Source organism: Salvelinus alpinus, chromosome 17 (genome assembly GCF_045679555.1).
Source record: "Salvelinus alpinus chromosome 17, SLU_Salpinus.1, whole genome shotgun sequence".
NCBI classification, from domain to species: domain Eukaryota; kingdom Metazoa; phylum Chordata; class Actinopteri; order Salmoniformes; family Salmonidae; genus Salvelinus; species Salvelinus alpinus.
Genome location: NC_092102.1, coordinates 38,207,059 through 38,233,675, shown reverse-complemented (window position 1 = coordinate 38,233,675; position 26,617 = coordinate 38,207,059). Strand labels below are relative to the sequence as shown.

The window sequence follows — 26,617 nt, the reverse complement described above, 5'->3', positions numbered from 1 at the left end:
CTACAGTAAAACATACTCTGGTGAAGACAGCATGTTGCTTTCCATCTTCCTATGCTTCAGGTGCCGAACAAGCCAGGGCCATTTTTAGAGTAACCTTTTCACCAGCATCTCCACTGCCACCCTTGGTTCTTTTCTTTACCCCACTTTTTCTAACAAGTGATTGGGTCGGACCCCGCAATCTCCCTCCATGAATTGGCCTTTAAATGCTAGTCTTTATATAATAGATAGCTAGAATAGTAGAGGTGCAGGTACTTCCACGGGTGCACGAAAAGCCAAAAATAACCATGCCAAAACGAACAACAACATCACGAAATGTAGTCATATATGTATTCATTGTTCCGTACTGTTTCGGATGGGTAGCATGCAGACGCCTTTACAGTGGAAGGTTTAACAAAGGAGTTCAGATTCACAGTCCTGTCACCTATCTGTCAGCCTGTGTTTTTTCAAGGTTGGTGATCCCCAGACAGGCACACGCATGTACGTGCACACACACACACACACACACACACGTTTGTTTTACTCTCCTTGTGGGGACCAAACAAATGTCCTTCTTTTACTATCCTTGTGAGGACGTCTGGTCCCCACAAGGATAGAAAAACCAAAAGAACACACACACACACACATCCTCAAGCTCACCCAATCCTGAGTGATTCTCTCTACAGATGTAAGATCTTAATTTGAGCCAGTTTGCTACACCAGGAAAATAACCCCGCAGCAACAGGAAATGTGAATTATTGTGGATTATAATTAATTATTGTGGACAATAATTAATGGACATTTTTGTAGGTATTGATACAATTTCCGTAAAGGGGAAATCAAGTCTGAAATTTCAAAGTGGAAATTACAAACTTCAGAAGCCTTTTTAAACCTCAAATACACTACATGTTTTAAATTTCCTCCATTGCAGGAAAGCTGTCTTGCAACAGGAAGATCAAATTAAGATCCTACTTCTGTATATGCTGTCCTATAATTATTTTAAAATGTAGGATAGCAGCCTGAAACTTAAAGTGGTGACTTTTATCATACACCATCATTTCAGATTCATCTGACAGAACTGAACATGATATTAAGTATTGATCGCTCTGTAACCCAGAAGTTTTTTTTAAGTACAACGATTTGCCTGAAAGGAATGCATCTAGCTCGGGGTTCGGGGCTGAACTCTTTTACACTACTGAGACATGGCTCTGCTGTGCAACTACAGTACTTTCTTCTTTTTACATTTTGCCCTTCAGTGTTTTTTAAACATATGCCACACTTCTGGTTCTCTATCTCTTTGACTTTCTTTTTTTTTTCTCCCTCTTTCAACATCTTCCCTCCAGAACTTGCATGGGCAGTAGTTAGTAAACAAAACAACATTGCGGGTTTGATTGAATGTCCCTCCCTGCTCCCTGCTCCCTACTCCATACTCCAGCCTCCTACGGCATCAGCATGATCATGACAACACTACCCTGAGCACAGAACCCTATTACTTATGTTGCGAATGATTAGAGAAAGAAATGCTCCTTGCGCAATTACAGAGCAAGATCATGACGAAACTACTGGTAAAGAATATTGTGTTTGAGCGTGTGCGTGAGGGAGTGCTGTTTGTGCGTACGTGTTGCGTGTGCTCGTGCGTGGGTGTTTGCGCTTGTGTCGGTGTCTGTGTGTGCATGTGTGCGTGTGCGTGCTCTTTCACTTTCTCCCCGTTGGCTGACTTAATCGCCAGTGCGTTTGTTGCGGTCCACACCTCTATTGTCAGGCATCAGAGCAGCCTGTTCTTTGTTCAGGCCTGAATATTATTATTGGATGCATGTATAACCCATTCCTCTCCTAAAAGAAGAATACAACTAAAATATGCATGAACGGCCAGGAGTCTTTAGGAATTTATACATTTTTTGCACATCTCTTAGCTCCCACTGTCTGTGTGTGCGTGCCTGTGTGTGTGCGCTCGTTTGCGTGAGTGGAAACAGGAGATGGATTAGGCAGTCAGATCAAAAACGCTTCTTTGATGAATGGGTTAAATAATAGGCTACTTGTGTAGATAATCCTCTAAGAAAACAAATGGTCGAAACCTCATGTCGCTATCATCAGTTCTTACCCTTGTAGGATGGTCAAAATTAGGCCGAGAAAAAAAGTGGTCAAAAATCTGGAAAATAGCTTCACGTCAGCTAAACTGGATGCTGTGCGAGAAATAAGGCTACCTGGCAGGTTTACCATTGAACTCAACATCTTTCTTATCAAATCCAGAGGACACAAAACAATGTAGAAGTACATAGAGGTAAAATAGATATCGATTTTGAGACATGACATGTAGTATTTTCATATTTGAGTAAACACAATTCATATTAAAGGTGCTACACATACGATTTTGGGGAATTATTGCATTGTAATTTCAGAATATTTCCATAATATGTCTACCACTAATAGTGGAATGATAGTGTTTCACAGTATTACTTACCCGCCAGTGTTGTGATTGGCAGTGATATTCACCTATTGATTTCTTCCACTGGAGGGGCATCTGTTGTCAACCTGGGAAAGCTGTTCTGACTGTGGCTGTGTTATCTATTGGAAATCGCTTCTAAAGTTCCACAATGTTCACTCAATTTCAGTTTATGTGAGAAAACAAGAACTGAATAGTGTAGGGAATCACTGTACCATCTAAATTGCTGTGAAATATATTTCCAATAACAAAACAAAAAATATAGTTTTTACAGCTGTTTGAAGCTGGTGGACCAAAACCAAAAATATCTTTCATTTTGGTCCACCAGCGTCAAAAAGCTGAAAAAACGATATTTTTTGTAATTTTTTTTGTTATCACAGCGATTTAGATGGTACAATGATGCGAGTGCCTGCCACCCCCTATAAATACCTGGGCCATAGCATCACTTCCTCAAGACTCTTCCCGAAGCTATAAGGCAACTGACAGCTGGACTAGCATAGTCCCTAGCTCAGAGAACTGTGGTAACTTGAGTAACCTTCATTCTATTTCTCTTGAGGGACTATGCTAATCATTCAATGGGATGACAATAACAGAGTAAGTCAGTTCTCGTAAGACACAGCCTAGAGCAACACATCACTATAGGTGCTCAGTCCAACCACAGGTTACTTTGTTAGGACGGAAGGGTTCATGCGACCAAGGGGCAGGACCTTTGGTAAGAAGGCAATATTAGTCCTAGACGATAACACTCATCACTAACAGACAAACCATGGAGCTCGCCAACTCTCTTGGTAGAGGCGATGGCCACCAGAAATGCTCTTAAGAGAGAGATGTTTCAAGTCTATAGCATTGAAGGGCGGTCTGGATAGTACTCCAAGAACCAGATCCAAAACCCATTTGGGAACTGTGGAGGCTCCTGAGGGGCATAATTGACGGACTCCCTTAAGAAATCTGGCCATAAGCGGGTGGCTTCCAAGCGGCCCATCCTGCTCTTTATCATGACATGCTGAAATTGCTGCTGCATACACGTTAAGTGTGGATGCAGCCCTGCCAGCATCAAACAAAGACCATGAGAACTGGAGCACAGTTCTTATGCCGCAGGTTTCTGGAACAACCCCCTGCTCCCCACACCACTGGCAGAACACACGCCACCTTGTGTCATAGGTTGACGTGGTGGAGGGGGCCCTGGCACTCTGTAAGATGTTAACAGAGGGCTCAAGATCTAAACCAGACCATTTTCGCTGTTCGTTGAACATGCCTACAGCGGCAGGAGGGAATCACCTCTGCCTGTGACAATAGGTCCAGCCTCCGAGGTAGTTCCCATGCTGTCCCCGCTAGGAGTGCTCAACCAGTGGTGTCTCAGCCATCTCGGGCAATCAGAAAGACTTGGTGGCCCGCTTCTCAGATTCTGTCCAGAGTCGTTGGAATCACTCGAGGGCCAGGGCATCTAGGCCGAGTGTTCGGGGGGGTTGGATATCGAGAACCAGATCCACCACTGCTTCCCCAAAGATTCCCCACATGCGACTCACTATTCAGGGATGTAGTAGCCACTTCCCTTCCGGAAGGCCTTCCCTGATCAGCATGTCTGCCGCATTGTTCAGAATCCCTGGGAGGTGCACAGCTCTTAGTGAGGCCAGATTCTGCTGTGACCACAGCAGAAGGGTATGTTCCATCTGGTGAAGGCGGATGGAACCCAGACCCCCTTGGTGGTTTATGTACGCTACCAACGTAGTGTTGTCTGTCTGTACCAGCACATGTTTGTCCTGCAGTTGTGGGAGAAAGTTGAGCAGACTGGTCTCAACTCCAGCATGATGATGTGGAGTTTGGACCAGATGGGGTTCCATGTCCCGCTGACGGCCCTCCCCCTCAATAGTTCTCCCCAGCCTGTCAAGGAGATGTCTGTTTGAGCCAGTTCCATCTGATGGACTCTGCCCAGGCGTATTCCACCTGAACGGAAATCCAGGGATCGCCATCTTGCCAGTGATCACGTGCATTCCTTGGACACAGTTAGGCGAATATACCTGTGTTCCTTGGGATGGAAACCTTGAGCATTGAACTACATCTGCAGGGGTCTCAAGTGTAGGAGGCCCTATGGGGTCAGAAGAGAGGCTGCGAAGAGGAGACCCATCAGTCTCTGACACTGAAGAACAGTCACCTTCTGGTCTTGGACAAAAGGATTGAGATCTACAATTTTCTGGGCTCGCTCTTGGTTGAGGTGAGCTCTCATTGCAGACGAGTGGCTCCGCATGCATATGAACGTCACAGTTTGAGTGGGAACTAGGTGGCTTTTTTGCATGTTCAACCTGAGGACTAGCTCTGAGATGTGCTTCAGGAGAGATGTTTTGTCTGCTTCTGCCTGTTCTCGTGAATAAGCACAGATTAGCCAATCATCTAGGTAATTCAGTACCGTCATCCCCTGTGATGTTAGGGGGGCTAGAGCGGCATCCATGCCGTCTGTGAATGTACTTGGTACCAAGGAGAGGAAGAAAGGTTGCACTTGGTACTCGTACGCCATGCCATTGAAAGCAAAGCACAGGAACTTCCTGTAAGCAGGGTGGATCGGTACATGGAAGTAGGCATCTTTTAAGTTGACATTGCTGAACCACTGGCCTGTGCTAATAGCCTGTAAAATGCGGGACAGAGATAGCATCTTGAAGAGGAGTGTTTTCAAGCACCGGTTAAGAAGCCTCAAGTCCAGGATGAGGCGAAAGCCACCATCCCTCTTGGTGCTAGGAAATATAATCTATAGAACCCACTGTGCTGTTCTGATGGTTTGAGTTGTCTGATTGCATTCTTCTCCAGCAGGGAGGCAATCTCCAGCTGGAGAGCTTATCTTTTCAGAGGGTTGGCAGTTGTAGTTGACCAAACCCCTCTGAAAGGTGGTGGCTAGCATCGGAAGTGGAGTTTGTACCGCTGTAATACTGTATCCAGCACCGAGGGGGACTCCACAGGCAGAAGCAACCAATGCCGGAGTTACACCCATCAGGACGACTGAGGAGGCCCGTCCTTCTACAGAGGGATGGTGCGTGTGGTGCCGCTGCCTGTGCTGGTGTTGGTGCCACTGTTGACCTGTGGCCTGTTGACGTGGCTGATCAAGGCATTCCTGGTTTGGGGGAGGGCCCAAGTGCCCTTTCAAGGCAGAGGAGAGCTGAGGTCTAGACTGCAATGGTCTCTGGGTAGGGTAATGCGGGGCAGGGGACCCATGAAAAGCTGCAGGGTCTTTCTGTCCTTCTGCAACTTGGCCTGGGGAAATGAGGAGTTCCATAAAGGGTTTCTTCACGGAGGTCGACATCTTTGTGTGTGAGAGCCAAAGCTGTCTGTGTTACGAGATGACCATAGACAGGGGTTTTCCATTCGCACGTGACATCTCAGCATTTAAGAGGGAGAGGAGTATGGACACCTGAGTCATTTCATCCGTCAGCTCATGGTCACCGTTGATGGATAGGTGAGATTTCAGGCCATGCAGGTATGTCTGCAGCAGAGTGGTCGCATTCATAAGGCGAGCCACCATGGCCAAGTTCAGGAAGGTGTCCTTTAAATGGATTTCAGCAGCCTGGTGAGGCCCCGGAGGACAGCAGGGAGACTTACCAATGATCTCCTTGTCTATGAGGACCATGGCCACAACAATGGGGTCCATGACAGGGTATTCATCCAGTCCCAACTCCTCGGGGGAAGCCATGAAGTTCCAAGGCTTGCATTGGCTTGAGACATGGAACCTTGAGTTCACCTTAGCCCAAGTCTGACATAGTTCCTTGGAGAACTTGGGGCACTGAGGTATGTACACTCTGCCCGGTCTGCTGTTAAGGTCTGGTTTAATATCCAGAGCTTTCAAAACCCTAGAGGGGAGCTCCTGCATACAGTGTGAACTGCAGACGTGGGTGCTTCACTCTCAGCCCTCTCTGAGAACATGGATCGCTCACCCAGAACCGACCTCAGAGGTCTCTTCGTCTTGGTCATTTCCAGGAAAGATGGAGATAGCATCAGGATCAGCATCTTAAGTCTTCAACGGAGCCTGTCAGGCAGAGAGAGTGGAGCTGGGAAGACAGAGAGGCTGCCTGGGCCTCCAACTCATCCAGAGTAGGTCCCCTGTCCTCCTGCTTGGTGGGCGGGCCCGCTGCTGAGCAGGGTTGTTTACGCTTGAGACCACTCCCGGAGCCTCTAGCATTTGTCTCCCTCATCATAGCTAATCGTGAATCGCATAGACGTGGGCCAAGAATAGCACAATACATGCAGTTGAAGGGGGACTCCACAGCCTAAATGGCATGCTCTAAACCCAGGCACATCAAACAGGTGGAATGGGCATCAGCCGAAGCCAGTCCAGCATTGCATTTATCGCAGTAGTAGGCATGGTGGATAATCTTCTCTCTGTTTAGACAGAAGCAGAAATACAGATATGTCTTATAGAACAGATTATCTGTTAACACCCCTTTAATACTATACCAGGTGTAAGTATAAAGTCGTTCTGTTCTCAGGGCAATATGTGAATTAAGCAAAAAATATATTCTATGGATATCAAAATATATTAGGGAAATTCCACTGACAATCCTCAAAAGGTATGGATGTGAGGAGCCAGACTCAACTGACACAGTGACTGACTGTGTGAGGAGGGGTCTTTAAGAACAGATTGGCCAACTCTTGTGAAATTAGTGAGAGGCGCATGCTCTGAATCTCACTCTGCCACCGGCTACAGCTCGAGCCAGTAATGGGACTTTGCAAGCTAGTATGCGAAGCCTGGACATTGAGTTGCGACTCGGCAATCACCCGTCCTACTTCTGGAAAGAAACATGTTTAGCTACAGCTAGATAACACAAAGAGTCTCCCCTAGCCTGGGTAGGCACGATACCCAGCCTGAATCTCCAGAGAGAAGAGGCTAGCGTCCAGCTGAAGTGAACAAGCAACATGTAACGCAATTAGCCAGGAGGCTAACCAGTGGACAGAAGTAGACAAGACAACAAAGCCATGCGCAGTGTACAGGTTGGCCCAACCCGTTCACCCTACTTCACAGCACAGTGTCGACCTGTAAGAAACAACTTAACCGACAACAAAACACTGCAGAGCACTCTTGGGAGGAGCAAGCTTTGCCCAAAATGGAGTATACTCCAAACACTCAGTGAATAACTCACTTAAAGAGTCTTCTACATTCACTTCTTGCTCACTTCCGGTTGCCGAGGGAAGAAAACAGGAAGTGATGCTAGGCGCCCCGGTATTTACAGGGGGTGGGGGGCATGCGCATCACACCCGTGCCATGGTATTACTCTGAAATGAATCTTTATATCCCATTGATTGACTAGCATAGTCCCTCAAGCGAAATAGAACTGGGCTACATAATTGGGACAATGCCAAATAGCGAAGCTTCTGCGGTGGTGTTCAAATGTAGACTAAGTAGTTTTTGTTGTCCTTGCATTGAGTATTGCATCGTAGGCCACATCGTTGAAGACAGAAGGAGCTTCTTTTTTTTACCAAAGTGAAGTTCTGTTTTCTCATTGAAAAGTGTTTCTTGTTCTCTTGGCCTTCGTCAGAGCTTTTAAACCATATTTTTATTTGTGAATGTGTCGGCACCGGGGACACGGGATGTGGCTGCGTTATTGATGTCATGTTAATCAGGCCTTTTGATTTGAACGTATGGCTTGTTTTAGTTTTGTAGGCTAAGTTACCTATTTCGTTATTTACTTTATGGATCAAGCCTTAGCAGTCATCCTGATCTCGTTCCCAATGATCAGTGCTTTAGTTTGAAACGTTTTGGTGGGTATACCAGGCTATTTGATTCAATTTAAACATGTTACAGCACTTTGGTTTCACTAATAAATACAGTATTGTCTGTTTATGTCTTCAGTCCTTTTTAAATAGGTATAGGTCGAATGTAATAGTCTGCCAATAACCAGCCTCAGTAGGCCTATAACTCCATTCCTATTCCACTCAGAGTTTGAGGCTGGTTAATGCGATGCATGTCTGTTGAATTTGGAAAAGTCCTTCCGCACTCGGCCACGCCCCACCTACTCAGCCATTAAGGAACTACTACTGCGTTGCAGCCATGACACACTACATACTTTTCACTAAACGATACATGCTAAATAGTATGCAATGATGAGTACATAGTATGCAGTTTATGTATATAGTACGCTAATATGGGTATTCGGACACGGCCACAGTCTCTCTGTCCCTTCCTTCTGTCAACGTGTCTTATTTCCTGTGAAGTGTGTGTGTGTGTGTGTGTACGTGCGTGTATGAGCGGTGCTTGCGTGGAACAAGCCATCTGCTCCGTAATGCGGTAATTAGCAGAAAAAATTGAATGACGTCATCCCCCCTCCCTGAAATGTTGTCAGCAACGCCTCAGTTGCCATGGGACGTCGCTGGGGTAACCTTGTCGCTAGGTTGGAACGTTCCTTTTGATTTTCTGTTGTTCTGTGTCCTGGCGGAGAGAGTTCTGTTCACAGTTCCATGCGCTGTCTGTTTGTCTGTCTGTCTGCCCGCTCGACTGAACTGAAATGTGAATTCACTGGGGCAGAAAGCATGACAGGCTCAGAAATAAAAAGGAACATGACATTTTTACCCAAACACAAATTTGCTCAGGAACCCCTTAGTCCTCATCTCCTCTTAGAAGATTTACATCTGAGAGATAGACCCCCTTTACCCGAACAAATCTCACGCCCCCCCCTCAATCCCATCTGCCTTTCTTTCTCCACCTGCTAACTCCTTCTCTCCCTCTCTCTTTGTTTCAGGGTCTGATTCTCTCCAATATCATGTTAGATTTGCCTGTGTGTTAGAGACAGTGATAACTCAAATGCCAAATGTCTCCTTTTTGTTTTTTATTCCTCCAATGTAAAATATAGTTTGTTGTCATTTGAGGCCGGTGCAAAAGTGTAATCACAGAAACTAATCGGTCACGTCTATGGGTCATAGACGTCAATGAGTTTGATATGAGAATGGTTTAAGGCAAAGAGAGAATGTGAACCAGAGGTTTCACTCTACAGACTGATGTTTCAGAAATAATTCCTAATGCAACTGGGTTGTTGACAGAGAAGACAGGGTTTGAAGAGAGGGCAGACAGAGGCAGGTGATCTGGATGGCGCAGTATGTGTGTGCGTGTGTGTGTGTGTGTGTGTGTGTGTGTGTGTGTGTGTGTGTGTGTGTGTGTGTGTGTGTGTGTGTGTGTGTGTGTGTGTGTGTGTGTGTGTGTGTGTGTGTGTGTGTGTGTGTGTGTGTGTGTGTGTGTGTGTGCATTATGGTGTGAAAGACAGTGATGCCAATCCAACTCCCAACTGTTTTCCTTGTATTCATCTCTCTTTCTCTCTCTCTCTCTTTCTCTCTGTCTCTCCTCTCCCTCTCCCTGCAGCCTCCTTTGGAAACATCTCTTAGCTCATCCCTCCCTCCGTCCGTTTGGCAGCCCTCACTCTCCTCTGCTATTTCCAGTAGCCATGGAAGGACCTGCTCGCTCCAGATATGTGACCGCAGAATAGGGCTGTGAGAGGAGGGAAGAAAGGAGGGGAGAGAGGACAGAAAATAAGAGAGAAGAGGAGCCTTTAGACTACATGCCAAACACACTGAAGGAGGAAGGAGGTTTCCCATTCAACAAGGCCAAACTGGTTTAAATGATGAGAGAGAGAGAGAGAGAGAGAGAGAGAGAGAGAGAGAGAGAGAGAGAGAGAGAGAGAGAGAGAGAGAGAGAGAGAGAGAGAGAGAGAGAGAGAGAGAGAGAGAGAGAGAGAGAGAGAGAGAGAGAGAGAGAGAGAGAGAGAGAGAGAGAGAGAGAGAGGAATACGAGGGCACACACTGTAACATAGATATAAGATGTTTGAAAGGATAATGACAATGTAGACAAATTAGATCTTAACTACAACAGATTCCCCCCTTTTTTGTTTATTGTTTTGTTTTTGGGGTGTAGAGAGGAGTATTGTCACTGATCAATTACTGTAGTTCATTATGGTGGGTGCATTACTCCAAAGTTGGTGGAAAGGAAATGCAGCAAACTACTGAATGTCAATGTCTCTGTATCATACTCACATCACAACCCAACTGTTCACAATGTATCTTTTCCTCTCAGGATTTTCATTTTGGAATATGTATTTATAGTTTTGATAGAGCTAATTCATACAGTATAAAGTATATATACCCTTGCCTTCATTAGCACCCTCTCCCCAAAGCACATTCTCTTCCTTTCATCTCTTTTATAAAGCCTTGTCTTCACAATGTACAGAATGTCACCCTCCAGATCATGTCTTTGTACTGTAAATGAACCATGTCTATGACAAACACATACAGTACCAGTCAAAAGTTGGGACACACCTACTCATTCAAGGGTTTTTCTTCATTTTTACTATTTTTACATTGTAGAATATTGGTGAAGACATCAAAACTATGAAATAATACATGAAATAATGTAGAAACCAACAAAGTGTTAAACAAATCTAAATATATTTTCTAATTTAGATTCTTCAAAGTAGCCACCCTTTGCCTTAATGACAGCTTTAAACACTCTTGTCATTCTTTCAACCAGCTTCATGACGAATGCTTTTCCAACAGTCTTGAAGGAGTTCCCACATATGCTGAGCACCTGTTGGCTGCTTTCCTGTCACTCTGCGGTCCAACTCATCCCAAACCATCCCAATTGGGTTGAGGTCGGGTGATTGTGGAGGCCAGGTCATCTGATGCAGCACTCCATCACTCTCCTTATTGGTCAAATAGCCCTTACACAGCCTGGAGGTGTGTTGGGTCATTGTCCTGTTGAAAAACAAATGATAGTCCCACTAAGCGCAAACCAGATGGAATGCTTATCGCTGCAGAATGCTGTGGTAGCCATGCTGGTTAAGTGTGCCTTGAATTCTTAATAAATCACTGACAATGTCACCAGCAAAGCCCCCCACACCATCACACCTCCTCCATGCTTCACGTTGGGAACCACACATGCAGGGATCCTCCGTTCACCTACTATGCGTCTCACAAAGACACAGTGGTTATTTGGGCTGTAAGCTGAGGTGCAGTTAACTCTAATGAACTTATCCTCTGCAGCAGAGGTAACTCTGTGTCTTCCTTTCCTGTGGCGGTCCTCATGAGAGCCAGTTTCATCATAGTGCTCGATGGTTTTTGCGACTGCACTTGAAGAAACTTTAAAAGTGATTGAAATGTTCTGGATTGACTGACCTTCATGTCTTAAAGTAATGATGGACTGTCTTTTATCTTTGCTTATTTGAGCTGTTCTTGCCATAATATGGACTTGATCTTTTACCGAATAGGGCTATCTTCTGTATACCAACCCTACCTTGTCACAACACAACTGATTGGCTCAAACGCATTAAGGAAAGAAATTCCAAAAATGTACTTTTAACAAGGCACACCTGTTAATTGAAATGCATTCTAGGTAAATACCTCATGAAGCTGGTTGAGAGAATACCAAGAGTGTGCAAAGTTGTCATCAAGCCAAAGGGTGGCTACTTTGAAGAATCTCAAATATAAAATATATTTTAATTTGTTTAACACTTTTTTGGTTACTGCATAATTCCATATGTGTTATTTCATAGTTTATGTCTTCCCTATTATTCTACAATGTAGAAAATAGTAAAAATAAAGGAAAACACTTGAATGAGTAGGTGTGTCCAGACTTTTGACTGGTCCTGTATATTATTTGAATGTTCTAGAGGAACATAAGCTGTAGACCTGAATATAATGTAGACCTATACCTTTGGCATTTTATAAACAGAGGATTTTGATAGGACATGCTATGACTGATGTTTGCTGTGATTGTTTCTGCCCTAGCTGTATTTGATAAAGCAATAATCAGAGATGTAGCTGGCCAAAAGCAATGGTTCTATTCTACTAGTATGAGTCAAATGCCTACATCTCCCATGATGCAGTAGAAGTATACTGTAGTTACAACTCCATTGTGTAAAAATAATCTATTGTTGTGTGTTTCCCATAACACCAGATGTGCACAACTCCAGTTCTCGAGGGCTCCTACCCTTCTGGTCTCTCTCTCTCTCTCTCTCTCTCTCTCTCTCTCTCTCTCTCTCTCTCTCTCTCTCTCTGTCTCTCTGTCTGTCTGTCTGTCTGTCTGTCTGTCTGTCTGTCTGTCTGTCTGTCTGTCTGTCTGTCTGTCTGTCTGTCTGTCTGTCTGTCTGTCTGTCTGTCTGTCTGTCTGTCTGTCTGTCTGTCTGTCTGTCTGTCTGTCTGTCTGTCTGTCTCTCTCTCTCTCTCTCTCTCTCTCTCTCTCTCTCTCTCTCTCTCTCTCTCTCTCTCTCTCTCTCTCTCTCTCTCTGTCTCTCTCTCTGTCTCTCTCTCTCTCTGTCTCTCTCTGTCTGTCTCTGTCTGTCTCTGTCTGTCTCTCTCTGTCTCTCTCTGTCTCTCTCTCTCTCTCTCTGTCTCTCTCTGTCTGTCTCTGTCTGTCTCTGTCTGTCTCTCTCTCTCTCTGTCTCTCTCTCTCTCTCTCTGTCTCTCTCTCTTTCTCTTTCTCATTGATCAGTTAGTGTAACTGATTGACTATAGATTCCACACACCTGGTAGCCCAAGGAATCAACTTGTCATTGAAAGGGAGCATATGGTGTATACTGTTCGCCCTGGAGGACTGAAGCTATGCACCTACACCCTACACCATGTCTCTCATTGATAGCTATACATATTAGAGAGATTATTGAGGGGAACCAGACCAGCTGCCTGCTATTACTGTCACACTGTGAATCCAGACACCGTTACTGTGCTTCATAAACTTACCAGAAATCAAATACTCAGCATGACCGTAAATAAAGATCCTCTGAAGAAAGCAACACAGGCCAATATACAGGTAACTGACAAAATGAAGGAAACGCTTGAGTAAATGAGAGATACAAAGTACACTGCTCAAAAAAATAAAGGGAACACTTAAACAACACAATGTAACTCCAAGTCAATCACACTTCTGTGAAATCAAACTGTCCACGTAGGAAGCAACACTGATTGACAATAAATTTCACATGCTGTTGTGCAAATGGAATAGACAACAGGTGGAAATTATAGGTAATTTGGAAGACATCCCCAATAAAGTAGTGGTTCTGCAGGTGGTGACCACAGACCACTTCTCAGTTCCTATGCTTCCTGGCTGATGTTTTGGTCACTTTTGAATGCTGGCGGTGCTTTCACTCTAGTGGTAGCATGAGACGGAGTCTACAACCCACACAAGTGGCTCAGGTAGTGCAGCTCATCCAGGATGGCACATCAATGCGAGCTGTGGCAAGAAGGTTTGCTGTGTCTGTCAGCGTAGTGTCCAGAGCATGGAGGCGCTACCAGGTGACAGGCCAGTACCTCAGGAGACGTGGAGGAGGCCGTAGGAGGGCAACAACCCAGCAGCAGGACCGCTACCTCCGCCTTTGTGCAAGGAGGAGCAGGAGGAGCACTGCCAGTGCCCTGCAAAATGACCTCCTGCAGGCCACAAATGTGCATGTGTCTGCTCAAACGGTCAGAAACAGAGTCCGTGAAGGTGGTATGAGGGCCCGACGTCCACAGGTGGGGGTTGTGCTTACAGTCCAACACTGTGCAGTACGTTTGGCATTTGCCAGAGAACACCAAGATTTGCAAATTCGCCACTGGCGCCCTGTGCTCTTCACAGATGAAAGCAGGTTCACACTGAGCACATGTGACAGACGTGACAGAATCTGGAGACGCCGTGGAGAACGTTCTGCTGCCTGCAACATCCTCCAGCATGACCGGTTTGGCGGTGGGTCAGTCATGGTGTGGGGTGGCATTTCTTTGGGGGGCCGCACAGCCCTCCATGTGCCCCCCTATAGGTAGCCTTACTGCCATTAGGTACCGAGATGAGATCCTCAGACCCCTTGTGAGACCATATGCTGGTGCGGTTGGCTCTGGGTTCCTCCTAATGCAAGACAATGCTAGACCTCATGTGGCTGGAGTGTGTTAGCAGTTCCTGCAAGAGGAAGGCATTGATGCTATGGACTGGCCTGCCCGTTCCCCAGACTTGAATCCAACTGAGCACATCTGGGACATCATGTCTCGCTCCATCCACCAACGCCATGTTGCACCACAGACTGTCCAGGAGTTGGCGGATGCTTTAGTCCAGGTCTGGGAGGAGATCCCTCAGGAGACCATCCGCCACCTCATCAAGAGCATGCCCAGGCGTTGTAGGGAGGTCATACAGGCACGTGGAGGCCACACACACTACTGAGCCTCATTTTGACTTGTTTTAAGGACATTACATCAAAGTTGGATCAGCCTGTAGTGTGGTTTTCCACTTTAATTTTGAGTGTGACTCCAAATCCAGACCTCCATGGGTTGATAAATTTGATTTCCATTGATAATTTTTGTGTGATTTTGTTCTCAGCACATTCAACTATGTAAAGAAAAAAGTATTTAATAAGAATATTTCATTCATTCAGATCTAGGATGTGTTATTTTAGTGTTCCCTTTATTTTTTTGAGCAGTGTATATTGAAAGCAGGTGCTTCCACAAAGGTGTGGTTCCTGAGTTAAATAAGCAATTAACATCCCATCATGCTTAGGGTCATGTATACAAATCCCCAGTTGCCTGTTACTTCGGCTACCATGGCTAGAAGGAGAGATCTCAGTGCGTCTCAAATGAGCATAGGGGGTTTAAAGTGTGTGTGTTTGTGTGTGTGTGTCAGTCACCAGATCTCAACCCAATTGAACACTTGTGGTAGATTCTGGAGAGGCGCCTGAGACAGCGTTTTCCACTATCAACAAAACACCTAATTTCTCCTGGAAGAATGGTGTCACATCCCTCTACTAGAGTTCCAGACAATCTATGCCAAGGCACATTGAAGCTATTCTGGTGATGCCCCAACCATGCAACTTCATCTCACACTTTCACTTTGAGATTTGACGTAATTGGATGAATGTCAATGTTTTTTGACCCATTAATTCCCAACGCTCTATTAGACACTTTATTTTGGTGTTTCCTTTCTTTTGACAGTTACATGTACAGTATGAGTTTTTGTTTCATTACAAAAATGAAGGTTAATTTTTCAGAATTGATGGTGAAGGGGAGCAGGTCTACTATGGTTGAGCATAGAACTATTCTGGGGAACAGGCGACCCACTGGGCACGCACGGGTTGAATCAACGCTGTTTCCATGTCATTTCAATTCAATTACTTTGAACCAACGTGGAATAGACGTTGAATTGACATCTGTAACCAGTGGGTAGGCTCCCATCCTTTCCTCCCTTCCTGCCCTCAATCCCTCCCTCTACCCCTCTATCCCTCCCTCTACCCCTCTCTCTACCCCTCTCTCTATCCCTCCCTCTATCCCTTCCCCTATCCCTCTCTCTATCCCTCCCTCTACCCCTCTCTCTATCCCTCTCTCAATCCCTCTCTCTACCCCTCCCTCTACCCCTCTCTCTATCCCTCCCTCTATCCCTCTCTCTATCCCTCCCTCTACCCCTCTCTCTATCCCTCCCTCTACCCCTCTATCCCTCCCTCTACCGCTCTCTCTATCCCTTCCCCTATCCCTCTCTCTATCCCTCCCTCTACCCCTCTCTCTATTCCTTCCCATATCCCTCTCTCAATCCCTCCCTCTACCCCTCCCTCTATCCCTCTCTCTATCCCTCCCTCCTTTCCTCCCTCTACCCCTCTCTCTATCCCCCCTCTACCCCTCCCTCTACCCCTCTCTCTATCCCTCCCTCTACCCCTCCCTCTACCCCTCTCTCTATCCCTCTCTCTATCCCTCCCTCTACACCTCCCTCTACCCCTCTCTATCCCTTCCTCTATCCCTCCCTCTACCCCTCCCTCTACCCCTCTCTCTATCCCTCCCTCTACCCCTCCCTCTACCCCTCTCTATCCCTTCCTCTATCCCTTCCCCTATCCCTCTCTCTACCCCTCCCTCTACCCCTCTCTATCCCTTCCTCTATCCCTCTCTCTATCCCTCCCTCTACTCCTCCCTCTACCCCTCTCTCTATCCCTCCCTCTACCACTCCCTCTACCCCTCTCTATCCCTTCCTCTACCCCTCTCTCAATCCCTCCCTCTACCCCTCTCTCTATCCCTCCCTCTACCCCTCCCTCTACCCCTCTCTCTATCCCTTCCCCTATCCCTCTCTCTATCCCTCTCTCTACCCCTCTCTCTATCCCTCCCTCTACCCCTTCCTCTATCCCTCTCTCTATCCCTCCCTCCTTTCCTCCCTCTATCCCTCTCTCTATCCCTCTCTCTATCCCTCCCTCTACCCCTCTCTCTATCCCTTCCCCTATCCCTTCCCCTATCCCTCTCTCTATCCCTCCCTCTACCCCTCTCTCTATCCCTCCCTCTACCCCTCTCTCTACCCCTCCCTCTACCCCTCCCTCTATCCCTCCCTTCAGTTGACAAGGACTGTCTGAATGAGGAAAGAACTTGACTGTTAAGTGGTAAATACACTGCTATACATTTGTAGATGTGTACAGACACTTCTATTATTTGTTTGTTGACTTTTTCCGATCAAGGATGGGGTTGTTTGTTTTCGATATGTTAAGGAAAGGGTTTTAAAGATATGATTATTTACTTGCTGTACAGATGTTAAGAAGAGATATGGAATATGGAGAATCTTGGCTTTTTTAAATAAAGTAATGCATATTCATGAGATGTATGTTGCTTATCATAATATAACAGTCACGCAATTGCAATTGCAGTTACACATACCTTCACATATACACACCTTCTCTCAACCATTGGTGCTGTGGACCGAATAAGACGTCTGCAAGTGGCTGAAGAAACACACAACTACCTGACCTACGTAGAAGCCTTCTCCCACCATGCTATCACAGGTACTGTAACACACACACTTTCTCTCTGTTCTTGGTGCAGCTGTGGCTGTCTGTGTTAGGGATTGGTGCAGGGAAGCTGGTTAATTAATACTCTCCCCCTCAGTGATATTTGTGTCACTATGCGCTGTTCTAATCTCTCCCTGGTCCTTGTTCTCCATCAAACACACACTCACACATCCCTCTCTCTTCTCCCCAGGCCCGACCTCGATTGAGTGCAGTCCTGCTTTTGTTGAAGCAGAGCGAAACAGATTCACTTCAGCAGTCCTCTTCCCTAAACCACAACAGCACTCTCAGATAAACTGCTCTGGTCATGACCGCAGGGCTCTGCCTCCTAACCTCTCTACCTTCTACACTTTCTACACTCTCTCTTTTAACTAAAGAATCGGTGGGTCCCCCGCGGGACGGTTGAGCTAACGTAGGCTAATGCGATTAGCACGAGGTTGTACGTAACAAGAACATTTCCCAGGACATAGACATATCAGATATGGGCAGAAAGCTTAAATTCTTGTTAATCTAACTGCACTGTCCAATTTACAGTAGCTATTACAGTGAAAGAATACCATGTTATTGTTTGAGGAGAGTGCACAGTTATGAACTTGAAAATGTTTTTATAAATCAATTAGGCACATTTGGGGAGTCTTGATACAAAATTTTGAACAGAAATGCAATGGTTCATTGGATCAGTCTAAAAATGTGCACATACACTGCTGCCATTTAGTGGCCAAAATCTAAATTGTAACTGGGCTGGAATAATACATTATGGCCTTTCTCTTGCATTTCAAAGATGATGGTACAAAAAAATACCAACAAAATGCATGTTTTTTTTTTTTGCATTATCTTTTACCAGATCTAATGTGTTATATTCTCCTATATTAATTTCACATTTCCACAAACTACAAATTGTTTCCTTTCAAATGGTATCAAGAATATGCATATCCTTGCTTCAGGTCCTGAGCTACAGGCAGTTAGATTTGGGTAGGTCATTTTAGGTGAAAATTGGGGGGAAAAAGGGCTAATCCTACTGTTGTTTCTGCTGGAGAGACAGGGCCCTGAGAGAATAAATACTTCTAAATTGTGTTATTAAACTGTAGTTTCTGCTGGAGAGACAGGGCACTGAGAGAGTAAATACTTCTAAATTGTGTTATTAAACTGTTGTTTCTGCTGGAGAGACAGGGCACTGAGAGAATAAATACTCCTGAGTTGTTTTATTAAACTGTCGTTTCTGCTGGAGAGACAGGGCACTGAGAGAATAAATACTCCTGAGTTGTGTTATTAAACTGTAGTTTCTGCTGGAGAGACAGGGCCCTGAGAGAATAAATACTCCTGAGTTGTGTTATTAAACTGTAGTTTCTGCTGGAGAGACAGGGCACTGAGAGAGTAAATACTTCTAAATTGTGTTATTAAACTGTCGTTTCTGCTGGAGAGACAGGGCCCTGAGAGAATAAATACTCCTGAGTTGTGTTATTAAACTGTAGTTTCTGCTGGAGAGACAGGGCACTGAGAGAATAAATACTCCTGAGTTGTGTTATTAAACTGTAGTTTCTGCTGGAGAGACAGGGCACTGAGAGAGTAAATACTCCTGAGTTGTTTTATTAAACTGTAGTTTCTACTGGAGAGACAGGGCACTGAGAGAATAAATACTCCTGAGTTGTTTTATTAAACTGTAGTTTCTGCTGGAGAGACAGGGCACTGAGAGAATAAATACTCCTGAGTTGTGTTATTAACACTCTCTCTCTTTTAACTCTATCTCTCTTAACTCTCTCTCTTTTAACTGTTTCTCTTCTTACTCTCTCTCTTAGTTCTCTTTTTTAACTCTTATCTCTTCTAACTCTCTATTTTAACTCTCTCTCTTAACTCTCTCTTAACTATATATCTTCTAACTCTCTCTTTTAACTCTCACTCTCTTTTAACTCTTATCTCTTCTAACTCTTTCTTTTAACTATCTTTTAACTCTCTCTCTATTTTAACTCTCTCTATGCTCTCTCTCATTTAACTCTCTCTCTCTTAACTCTCTCTCAACTCTATCTCTTCTTACTCTCTCTCTTAGTTCTCTTTTTTAACTCTTATCTCTTTTAACTCTCTCTATTAACGCTTATCTCTTCTAACTCTCTCTTTTAACTCTATCTTTTTTAACTCTCTTTTTTTAACTCTCTCTCTCATTTAACTCTCTCTTTTAACTGTTTCTCTTCTTACTCTCTCTCTTAGCTCTCTTTTTTAACTCTTATCTCTACTAACTCTCTCTCTTAACTCTATCTCTTCTAACTCTCTCTTTTAACTCTTATCTCTTTTAACTCTCCTTCTAACTCTCTCTTTTAACTCTCTCAACTCAATATTTTAACTCTCTCTCTTAACTCTATCTCTTCTAACTCTCTCTTTTAACTCTCCTTCTAACTCTCTCTCTCAACTCAATATTTTAACTCTTATCTTTTCTAACTCTCTCTTTTAACTCTTATCTCTTCTAACTCTCTCTTTTAACTCTCCTTCTAACTCTCTCTCTCAACTCTCTCTCGCTCTCATTTAACTCTCTCTCTTTTAACTCTATCTCTTCTAAGTCTCTCTTTTAACTGTTATCTCTTTTAACTCTCTCTCTTAACTCTCTCAACTCTATCTATCTCCTCTTACTCTCTCTCTTTTAACTATATCTCTTCTAACTCTCGCTTCTAACTCTATCTTTTAACTCTCTCGCTCTATTTTAACTCTCTCTCTCACTCTTGCTCTGCCTCTGTGTTTCTCTCTCTGCCTCTCTCTACCTTTGTAGATCTGTCTCTCCTTATCTCCCTCTATCTGCCTCTCTCTACCTTTGTAGATCTGTCTCTCCTTATCTCCCTCTATCTGCCTCTCTCTACCTTTGTAGATCTGTCTCTCCTTATCTCCCTCTATCTGCCTCTCTCTACCTTTGTAGATCTGTCTCTCCTTATCTCCCTCTATCTGCCTCTCTATACCTTTGTAGATCTGTCTCTCCTTATCTCCCTCTATCTGCCTCTCTCTACCTTTGTAGATCTGTCTCTCCTTATCTCCCTCTATCTGCCTCTCTCTACCTTTGTAGATCTGTCTCTCCTTATCTCCCTCTATCTGCCTCTCTCTACCTTTGTAGATCTGTCTCTCCTTATCTCCCTCTATCTGCCTCTCTCTACCTTTGTAGATCTGTCTCTCCTTATCTCCCTCTATCTGCCTCTCTCTACCTTTGTAGATCTGTCTCTCCTTATCTCCCTCTATCTGCCTCTCTCTACCTTTGTAGATCTGTCTCTCCTTATCTCCCTCTATCTGCCTCTCTCTACCTTTGTAGATCTGTCTCTCCTTATCTCCCTCTATCTGCCTCTCTCTACCTTTGTAGATCTGTCTCTCCTTATCTCCCTCTATCTGCCTCTCTCTACCTTTGTAGATCTGTCTCTCCTTATCTCCCTCTATCTGCCTCTCTCTACCTTTGTAGATCTGTCTCTCCTTATCTCCCTCTATCTGCCTCTCTCTACCTTTGTAGATCTGTCTCTCCTTATCTCCCTCTATCTGCCGCTCCCTTGATCTTCCTCTCCCTCTATCTTCCTCTCTGTTTTTCTCTTTCTCTGCAACTGGCTTCACACTGTCTATTGTGATATAGACCATTATTGAAGAAAGTTGGGGCAGTTGGCTAGGACAAACAATTAGATGGCCATTATTTAATATTCCTGTATTTTCACTTCTCCTTTCTCTGGTAACAGTCTGGTGAGGTCTCTCTCTATTCCTCCTTCTGCACCTGTTCTGTTGTCTGGTGCCCTAGGGAGAGATGTTTACACAGAAAAGAGAAGGAGAGAGTGGTAGAGGACAAATGGATAGAATAGAGAGATATACACAAGGATTGGAATAGATGGAGATGAAAAGAGAGAAAACAGGATGGACAGAAACATTTAAATGAGAAACAAAGGAAGTGAGGGAGGGAGAGAGGAAAAATCAGAGATGGAAAGGGAGAGAGGACGTCACACCTGTCCAAACGAAGCGTGTCTGGCACCTTGCACCTGCGCCCCCACCTGTCACTCAGTGGCTGAGTCATGTTAGTGAATACTAAGCAGTTTCTCCTGTCACCATCCTGCCTCGCTGGCTGTCTGGCTTACTGCTGGGAGACAATTACTGGGTGATACCAAGCATCTCCCTGCCTAATTACATGTAAATCATTATCATATGGATGGTTCTATGGTAAACAGGTCCTGTCAGCTATGTGACATCTCATTATGGGTGGATAGGTAGAGGTGATAGACTGTATAGCTGTGGAGCAGGCAGTTAGGGAGAGAGGACTCTAAGTGTTTATAACCTCAGTTTATGTGTTCTTTTCTCTCCCTATCTCTCTTTCTTATTCCATCCTTTCTTATTTCTCTCTCTCTCTCTCCTCAGATATAAATGAGCTTAGTGATGCCCAAGGTGGTTTGGAGGTCTGTGTTTCTTAAACAGTGGCTTCTAAATCATGGTTGCTATTCTTTAATCCCACAACACGTTCTCACTCCTCTTTCTGCCTCTGTCACACAGAAGGACAGATTATCCATTTGAAACCTCATTGATTGACGCCACATGCAGAGTAGAACACAGCTCCCCTCTAGTTGCCAATGGTAGTACAGGTTGTACACCTGACAGCTTTTATTAGCTATTAACCAGGCGTGTGCCTGCTCAGCAGAGAAAGAGAGGAGTAAATCACTGTACGGGATTTATGGTCTGTCAACCAGGATCCTGCAATAACCATTCAGTTAGGTTACATTAAAACACAGAGCAGGGGCACAGTAGGACGTAGCTCCATACACTGGGATAGTACTGTTGCTCCGAGGAATTTATTGACTGCCATCAACCTGTGGTCTAATATTTTGTAAGAGAGGAAGAAGATTGATGGGCAGGGTCAACCCTCCCCATTTATTTGAGATTGAGTCCTGCGGATTTCTCCTAATGTGTCTGTGGGATATACTCATCTGGGGTCATTTTTTTGCCACTTCAATCCCCAAAGCTAAGGTACTTTTTTTTGTCTTCTCTGCTATATTCCAATGGAAAACACCATCAATGTGTTTATCTCAAACTGCAAACCGAGATCCTACCCCAGCACTTTGAAACAGTAAAAACTAGGTACCAGGGTATTTTCAGTGACTGGCGACTAGGCCTACTCAGTGGACAGCCATCAACAAGGACACATGTTCTCCAGTGGTCATATGACAATGTAGCCGACTATATTACAGTCTTACAGGACCCAGTAGTGAGGCAACACTTCCATCTACTGGATATCTAATGTATGAACATTTCATGTGAGGGGTAGATAAAAAAAAATGTAAATAATAATCTTGGAGCAAATTAGAGAATCTGGTAGAAATTGAACGTAGCTCCCCACTGTAAAGCTCTAATGCAACTGCAATGGGTGAATGGCAGGTGAAAGGGCGGCAGGTTTTGGTCATGTTATCTTGCCCTCTACAAACCATTTCTAATCAGTTGAGAGGAAGGCTGCATTCACACAGGCAGCCAAATTCTGATAATATTTTTCCACTAATTGATCTTTTGACCAATCACATCAAATCTTTTCACAAAAGACCAATTAGTTTAAAAAATAATATCTGAATTGGGCTGTCTGTCTAAACGCAGCCGAAGAGAAACAGAGAAGAAATTAACATATATATATATATTTAGAGAAGGAATGTGATTAAAGAAATTAAAACGGCATCCTTAATCATTCGCTCCTTGACGTAGGCCTAACATAACTGATCTAATGTAATTGGACAAGTGAAAGCAAGGGCATATAGCTTTCACTGTCCAGTCATGTCTCATCAGTAACTACTTTAGAGTGGTCGAAAGGAAGGATACATTTTATATACTGTACCCTGCTTGGGCTCTGACGTTGCCAGGCCCTAAAATGAGTAAACCCTGCCCTCTTCTGGGGGTTTAGGGGAACAGCCAGTGTACATGGTTTACGTCATTGTTTCTGATGATTTCCACTTATAAGAAATATTAGGTCATGCTGACTGGCACCAATCACATCTGAGAGAGTCTCCTCTGGTTGTGTGAGCCCACTGTAAGTGGCTATGATTCAGTGGCTGCATGAGTGAGGGCCACGTGTTATACATATCATATCAGAGTATAATGGGGAACATTTAGCTGCTCTTGCAGAAGCTTGCTGATTTAGTAATAGCAATAATAATAATTCATTAGTGGGCAAAATAAGAGAAACTTTCAAAGCAAGTGACCTTCGAAATTGCATTAGCCTTCACTGTGTTGGAATAAAATGACAAATCAGCAATGCCCAACCATAACAGTCTACATCATCGAACAACCTATTTAACATCCCATATTAAATCGATTGATCCGTTTCTGATAGAGCAGAATAGGTAGCCTATAGCCGATTCTACTCTGCCCCCGCGTCACTATGCAAGTTTCGATTGCTATAGCCTACGAGTGGACTATTTTTTGGATTGCCATGGACTGGCATGATACCGACGAAACAGCACAACGACAATTGACAATCTAAGGCTGTGCGCAGTTGACTACCTGAATATTAACGATAAAGGCCGAATGATAATTTAGTAGCCTAACATTACCAGATTAAAACGTTTAGTGAGGCTGGTTTTAAGAATTTATCCTAACCCTTTTTCGTCATGACCGCACGGCGTTACGTCAGATGAGCCGCATCAAACCGTCAGTTTGGTATCGATACAAAATCGGGTTTATTAGGCATAAATCCCGAATATTATTTGCGCGATAAAAATAATAATAACGCGAGAGTTTGCAAGTTGCCAGAAGACTGTAGTTGCAGCTGTCAAAGGAAGAGTGGATACGCGCATGACTCAACACACATTACTGTAGCCTATTACTGTACACGGCCGCGAAGATAATTTCCGTATAAAACCCCGAAATAATCCCGAGGTAAGGAACCGCAGACTGCACCGAAAGCGACCGAGGTCGAATCTTTTAATTCCTTTTTTCCTCTGGTTCATTTTCTTTTACTCTAACCAACTCGCTTGCAGCTGTTGAAAATTACTGCACTAAACATATTTTTGTGACTCCCTTTAGCTCCAGCCATTGCAAGGATTTTTTTTTTTACTCCTCCTTCATATTAAAGTCGCCATTTTGCTTCACTGCCTATATAAAACCTTATTGTATTTTAATGTTTTCTTCAAGGAGTCGGAGACGTCTCTATCTTTCCTGCGTGTCTCCTGATATTCATATTTCTTGAGTTTTCCAACGAGACGATTGAGATTAAAGAAGTGCCTCGTGGTTGCCATATTAATGCACGAAAGGGGGAAAAGTGGAGTCTGGAAATAAGGTGAACGTCTTTAGGATTTTAATTGGCATCTCCTTTCCCCCCCTCCTCCTCCCTCTTCCTCATCTTCTTCATCTCCCCTCATCTTTCCTCGGATTCAAAACGGGGACTAGGCGCGTGGCTAACGACCGTGACGACTGTCAGTCCGTCTCCATCGAAGCCCCCGACCAGACCCGCTTGGAACAGCAGGTGTGATGGCCATGTAAAACCGGGAAAGGCGCATATACCGCGCGAGGTGTAGCCCTACCGCCTGACCCCCACGTGGGTGACCCGGGCCACCCGGCTGCTCGTGTTGGGTGACTCCCGACATTGCAGGTAGGTGTGGCCTTCTAGAAGCCCAGGTCCCTATTATTAATCAACGGAACTGTAAACATTGTAGTCAGCAGCATTCGAATGCACCAATGTATCAATCGAAACAGTCCACAAACAATGTTGCTGCAATGTAACCATCTTCAAGTAGAGGAGACAGAAGCAAGTCAAACTGCTGTTGCAGCCTATGTGACCTAGGAGGTGAATAGGGCAATGTGTCTGTGCAGCCTTCAAACATCAAAGTGTTTTTATGTGGAAGTGTTCAATTCCCAAAATACCTCCGCTCTTTCACTTTGCAGCTGTTTCTGGGGTTCTGCTTTGGTTTCAGCCAGCTGTATGATGTACTGATTTATAACTGTCAGGACTAGGTTAGTAGACTATCAAATGTATGTCGTACTGCTAACGTAGCGGGATCATAGCCAATAGCTGTAATGTAGCAGGAACAGTCTTGTAGTATGACAGTAATAAAGTGGTATTACTTAACTCAGAACCTGTGTGTGTGTGTGTGTGTGTGTGTGTGTGTGTGTGTGTGTGTGTGTGTGTGTGTGTGTGTGTGTGTGTGCGTGTGCGTGCGTGCGTGCGTGTGTGTGTGGCTTATCTCCCTGGCAGTCCTAACAGTGCCTTGACTGTGTGTGGAAGTTGTGCGTTCACTGCTCTGGGTGTATAGTAAGCTACTGTGAATATAGAATAACATTTAGTTGAATTAAAAACTGTATTGCAAATCAGAAATCAACCATGGTACATCAATCAGCAAATGAATAAAAATGAATTTGTTTTAGTGTCAACAGTGTTATAGACATGACAATGAGGGCAAGTCACAATAGGGACACAATAGACAGTGTACATATATCAGTAGAGGACGGCTCATAATAATGGCTGGAATGGAGTCAATGAAATGGTATCAACCACATGGAAACAACATCTTTTATGTGTTTTTTTGTACCATTCCGATGACTCCCTTCCAGCCATTATAATGAGCCTTCCACCCCTCAGCAGCCTCCACTGACATATACTGTATGTATATCTTAGGACAGTGAATGTGCATCATGTCTGTCTGGCGCTCTGGCCTATTTTACGAATCTTGTATCACACCCTCATCCCTGCTTCTCTAGCAATATGGATCTACCCATATCTTTACAGAGGAAGAAGTTAAACCTGGGTTGAGCAATATACCTCCCTTGCCTTGTAATACACATGGTCCAGGGCGTGTGTGTGTGCATGTCCAACTAGCTCTCACAGTCTCACATCAGAATTAGACGTTCATCCATGTTGCTCAAACGTCAATGTTCAAAGTGTTTAAGGTTAAGTTTAGACATTAACTCCACATTTTTAAGGTTAGGGTTAAGTTTAGGCATTAACTCCAAAATCTTAAAGTTAGGCATTAACTGAATGGTTAAGGTTAGGGTTAAGGTCTGGGATAGGTCTAAAACCAACATCTTTGTCACTAGATTCAAACTTGAAACCTTTGGAATCAGAGACAGATGCGTATACCCATCCTCCATCCCCGTCCACCATGCTCACTGTTGCCCCTAGTGGCTGTCATCTCCCGACGTCCTTAGACATGGATGGACGTGGAATATTGACTTGTATCACGGGTGACTTGGCTGGCATGTCTGCGTCTATGTGTAGTATAATTATACACACCAGTCTCACAAGTAGATGTTTTTTGTGATGATCCATTTTGAAAGGTACATACAACACATCTCTCTGAAACCACCCACACCACCATACAAGGTGAAGTTAAAAGTGTATAACACGAGCCACCGAAATGAGGGACCTTTGTGTACTGTAGTAATTCATTAGGGGAATGACATAAATGTACGCATACTACGCCAAGAGAAAGCATGATGGTAGGTCTAACTGTAATCAATCCTACTTAGCATAATTAGCTAGTAGCCACTGTCAGCCATT

General features: G+C 44.4%; 2 protein-coding genes across 5 annotated transcripts in view; both read left to right on the top strand.

Annotated features, from left to right (window-relative positions):
• The window catches only part of LOC139542912 (sterile alpha motif domain-containing protein 10-like), a 148,479-nt gene extending 131,519 nt beyond the window's left edge, over positions 1 to 16,960 (top strand). For all 3 annotated transcript variants that reach the window (XM_071348891.1, XM_071348890.1, XM_071348889.1), the window contains exon 5: positions 9,750 to 16,960. In XM_071348891.1, the coding sequence (XP_071204992.1) occupies positions 9,750 to 9,772 (23 nt within the window). In that variant the 3' untranslated portion in view covers positions 9,773 to 16,960. The remainder of the gene's footprint in view (positions 1 to 9,749) is intronic.
• A 6,588-nt stretch (positions 16,961 to 23,548) lies between these two features.
• Positions 23,549 to 26,617, top strand: part of LOC139542910 (zinc finger protein 512B-like) — a 61,418-nt gene continuing 58,349 nt past the window's right edge. Inside the window, exons 1-2 of one of the 2 annotated variants that reach the window (XM_071348882.1) lie at positions 23,549 to 24,000; positions 24,511 to 24,712. The gene's annotated coding sequence lies outside the window, so the exon portion shown is untranslated. The other variant, XM_071348883.1, reaches the window with a different exon arrangement.